The sequence below is a fragment of the Penaeus japonicus genome, unplaced genomic scaffold (assembly GCF_977035675.1).
Source record: "Penaeus japonicus unplaced genomic scaffold, GWHDUDI00000001_assembly GWHDUDI00000021, whole genome shotgun sequence".
Lineage (NCBI taxonomy): Eukaryota > Metazoa > Arthropoda > Malacostraca > Decapoda > Penaeidae > Penaeus > Penaeus japonicus.
In genome coordinates, this window is record NW_028234423.1 from 17805764 (window position 1) to 17810763 (window position 5000).

General features: G+C 38.9%; 1 protein-coding gene across 1 annotated transcript in view; it reads left to right on the top strand.

Moving 5' to 3' along the window:
• Nucleotides 1-5000, top strand: part of LOC122249269 (uncharacterized) — an 11498-nt gene that overhangs the window by 6169 nt on the left and 329 nt on the right. The window contains exons 2-3 of the mRNA XM_043009990.2: nt 789-945; nt 1813-5000. The exon at nt 1813-5000 is cut by the window's right edge and continues 329 nt beyond it. Coding sequence (XP_042865924.2) covers nt 817-945; nt 1813-4038 — 2355 coding nt within the window. The 5' untranslated portion in view covers nt 789-816 and the 3' untranslated portion in view covers nt 4039-5000. The remainder of the gene's footprint in view (nt 1-788; nt 946-1812) is intronic.

Consider the following 5000-nt stretch of genomic DNA (forward strand, 5'->3'; position numbering starts at 1 on the left):
ACTTTAAGCATGTTTCAACAATGACCAGTTTCTGATGTTGCTTTATGTACATTTTGACCCAAATCTCCTGGTATACTGCTTAGGATCTGCATATTTCAAACATGTAACCCTAATGCCTCAGGCTATTTACCTGCTCTGGCTGCGGCCAAGCGCTACATGCCCAATCACCCAGTGCACCAGCCAAAAGGATAGCCATGACAAAATATCTCGTCACCGGTGGCTGATCCTGCCACCACTCGACGTGATATCTTGTCACCTGACGTTAAGGTTAAAAGTTGAAGTTTTCAGAAATATACCTGCCTGTGGGCCATCACATTTAGTGGCTAGGAGAGTAGAACTGAAAAAAGAGAGATAAAGAGAGAAAGAAGGGAAACACGAGGAAGAAGAAAATATATATATACTTATATCCATATACATACTGCCATAACTTTTTGTTAAAAGTGCTTGCTTTATTTATTTTTTTCAAGTATCATTCAGTTTTACGAAATTCTTGACAACAAAATCTGCATCACAATTTTGGGTTTATTTTTACTGACATGAAGGGTTGTAGTATGAATAGAAAACAATTTTCTTAAGATTTGTTTAAACTTCAGGTCTGACGTGCTTTAGGGTATTGCATTGTATTCATCCTGCGTTATTTTGTTAGATAAGAAAAATATTTTTGCAAAGGTTAAGGCATTGTTATTACCTAAGAATAAATGCTAGGAAAATGTTTTACTTGCATGTTCAGGTAATCAAACAAAGACATTGTCATAAACTTCAATTGATTGCAAATTATTTCTTTTCAGGACAGCATTATGATGGAAATAAGCAAAGATGGTGGACGCTGTGTCTGCTGAGGACAGGAGGAAGGAGCTTCTGGAAGAATCTCTCAAGTACACATACCCAGAGGACACAGCAGGTATCAAGCTGCGATATAAAGACACAGCCCTTGTGTTATTTAAGGTGAGAGGGGAATTTTCATTTGTGTTTCCTCATCCTAGAGAAAAAATGTGTTAATTAGAATGGCTTTATTGTGAGAGGGGAAATAAATCATTCTTAGATATAGTGTTGTAAGTGGGGGGGTTTTCTTGACCAAAATGTGGCAAAAATTCCTATTGGTTTTCTCAGCTGCAGTTCATCAACACTAGGGAAGATTCTGTTTTCCTGTAACATAGCAAGAATTATAATGTCACCACAATAACAGCATCACCCATGTACCATACTGGGGGAGTGTAGATAGAGCCTTCAAGCGGAATGCTAACTTTACAACCGTGCAATTTTTTTGATAGAGAAAGAATATATTCTGAAGTGGTTCTTTCTGTTTTAATAATTAATGAAAGTTGCTGGAAGCCATTTCAGTACATATGTATTTATTGTATTTGTTTCTATTTTAAAATCATACTGTCACAGCAGTACTATATAACACTCAGTTCTCAACTCAAAATTACTCAGACAAGTCAAAATGCTTTTGTATGAATATTGCTAAGAGACACTTAAGTTATTGAATATTAGAATAATTATTTATGACTAAAATACAAAAGACCACATCATTAAAAACAAAACAAATTACAAGGAGTCTCCAGATTACTTTTATTATTTGATGAATAAGAAAAATCTGTCTTTTATCATGATTGATGCATGTATCACTTCCTTGTTTTGTTCAAATAATCAGATTTCTCTCAATCTTTGCCTGCTTAGTCATTTTAAGCAGGGAAGGGTATCTTTCTTGCCTTTTGATGAAGAAATCTCATTCAGAAAAGATTTTGCTCTATGTGTTCTTAGTGCAAGGCAACTCTCATTGACTTATCTCTTGGGTTTCCTCTTCTGCAGGAAGGTCATGACGATCCCAAGAGCTTCCTCTCCTTTGGGACGCGGAGGTCCTCCTCGGTGAGCCAGTATGGAAACACCCCCCTCATTGTCCGTAGATCTCAGAGCTCTAATGGCGAGCTCTCCATGGTTGCCGAACAGTGGCCATCTCTCAGTTGCAGAACCTCAGTAAGTAATTATACTTTAGTAGAGGCAGGAGAGAGGGATGAAGATGAGAGTGAGACAGAGGATGAGCTGGATGTCAAGAACTTCAGTGGAGAATTGCAAGACTTGAAGGAGGCAGAGGAGAGCGAGTGCAGTGCTGCAGATGACAATGAGGATGGCACAAGAGAAAGTGGCAAGCAAAGTGTTGTTATTAAAGGGGCCAAGGGGAGCGATACTAGGTTGGAAGTTAAGGAAAAGCTGCAGCAAGTAAGTGAAGCTGGAAAAGACACTCCTATACAGGGTGGTGATTATGAAACCAGGAAAAGCTTCATCCATTATGACTTGCCCATACAGAGGCCTAAATCAGTTGAGAAAGAGAAAAATGAAAAGATTGATGAAGAAATTCAAGACCAGGACACATCTGCTAAAGAGCATGATGAGTCATGCGAAGCTCAGTCTCACGATGGACAACAGAAAGATTCTGCTGAGGAAGCTGTCGAGGATACAGGCAGAGAGACCAAGTTGAGTGGAGAGGACCAGGTTGACACTATTGATGAAAAGCAAGTGGATGATAAGAATAAGGGTCCATCACAAAGAGATAGAGAGTCTCCAGATGTGCTGGATGCTGCAGCTGAAGACAAGGAAAGCAGAAAAGTAGATGTAGAACTTACAAATGTTGAATCTCACACTGAGAATGTCCTTAAAAAGGGTGAACCTTTGCTGGATACCTCACCTGGCAGCAGAATCAATGGATCTTCCTCTCCTTGTAGGGAGCAGATTGTTCAAGATCCCTGTGGTCAGAGATATTCTAAAATCTTTAGAACAGAATTAAAGATTGTGGAGGCTTCAGACTTAGAATCAAATACAAAGTCTGTCATACTGAATGTCCAGCCATCCGAAGCTTCAGCTATGCTTGATGCTGATGAAGATGACGATGATGATGCAGAATTCGTAGATGCTATTTCTCCAGTTTCCCCCAAAATTGACATCAGAAGTGAGGGAAAGAATCTTACCAGACAATCTCCTTCAGAAAAAGAGGAAAAACCCAAACCAACAGCTGCTCCAACTACACCAGACATATCAAAGACAAGTGACAGTATCAGCAAACCCTCCAGTCCCCCCCCTGTGACTGCAGAAAGAGAGAATGAAGATCAGACCAAAAAGGAATCGGCGAATGACTTGAACAAATCTTTTGATCCTGAGGAATCCACTAAATTCCTCGACCTGCCAATCCGAAGTCCCACGCCACCCAAGAAAAGCCCCAGGAGGTCACCAAGAAGTCCCAAGAGCAAAGAGGCAAACAAAGACCGACATTCCTCCCTGGTTTTACCCCTGGAAGCTGAGTCTCCGGTGGTTGCTCCAAAGGGAACCAGATCAGCCTCCCCGACCACCAAGACGAAGGAACACGGAAGAATCTTCACCTTCTCACTAAAGCGAGAAAAGAGCAAGAGTGCCTCATCCTTGCATTCAAGAAGAGGTAAGGATAAAGAGAGATCCTCGGTTCCAGAGGGAAAAGATACAGGTATGACGCATCAGGCTCTCCTGCATGGTGAGAGTGATGACATGCAGCTTGAAGCTCTTGGGAAAAGAGTAGGTGTCAGAAGCATGGTCATTGATGGAACAATCAAACGCAATTTCATTGTCATACACCCATCAGATGAGTCAGATACCATTGGGCTGGCCCCAAGGGCAGTTATTTCAAATGGAGATGGTAATGCACATATCAAAACCCCCAAAGCACTTTCAAGTGTCAAGTCTCACATTTCAGGTTTAACATCTAACAAAATTGAGTCAGTCCAGAAAATTTCATTAAAACAGGACATAAAGGAAGAGTTAACAGACACAATCACCCCTCCTACATTGCTGGGACCAGTACCAAAAAAATTGCGGTCAAGAAAGACAAAAAGCACTGAAAAAATTCGTGCTAGCTCACATTCACTGTCCAGTTACCCTGCAAATGATAGCCAGTTGCAGAGAACAGCATCGGGGATGTCAGAGGTGGATTGTGATTCTGTTAATATGTCTTCACAAAGCTTGCACATCAGCACAAATAAAGTCACATCAAAACTGTGTAGTATAATGTGAAGATTTTGTTTCATAAAAAAGACAGAAGAATTATTTGTTTATTTTGAAAGTAAGCATGGATTTAACTTTTGAAAGGGGTACAGAGAAAACAAAAATATTTGCAATACATTATCAGAAATATTAGGAAGACTAACTTTAGTGTGGACATTGAAAATTCATTCAGCTGCTGTGGGTCACTGTCTGGGAAGGTCACAAAGCGCAAATTACTCTGTGATTTAATGGTGCCATGAGGAATAAATAGGCAGTAATCAAAATTGTTTGTCTCATGAAATATTGTTTGGACAGTCTTGGCACCTGTTGATCAGGTTTGGGACATGGTTCCTTATTGTCTTACCCCATTTTGTAAAGAAAAATGATCAAACTTTCATTTCGTAACTTGTAGTAATGGTGTTCTTGATATTTATCCTAAGGTGATTTTGAGCACAGATGATATGATTTGAGAAGTGTTCATCTTTCATTTGCATATACTTTATGGTTCTTATATTTAATCTGCTGTTCAAGGTATAAAGTGCATTAAGACTGAGATATGCAAGAATTACAAGGGTTATAGGGAGATGTGAAAGTAAAAGTATACAAGTTTTGTGTGATGCATTCTTTTAGTAGTTTTTGGACTGAAGATCAAGTTACTTTGTTCTCAGGCAGTTTTTTAACAACTTTTATTTATGACTATGAATTATTACAGGAAGGAAATGGTTGTGAAAATTGTTGACATTATTTGCTGTCAGTGTTCATGTTTTGTTTTTATACACCAGATTTTTTTTATTATTATTTAATGGAAGTGTTCACTATGTTTAGTATTGAAATATACCATTGAAAGTGTTACTTTTCAAGTTTCCAGAGTTTTTAGGTGTTGCTTTCTGCATGCTTTGGAAAAATATTATGATTTGTTACACATAGCTGTTCTCATGAATTATAAGAGAGTGGTGAATACTTACCTCTGTTGTTTGTTAAAAGTTTCTGAA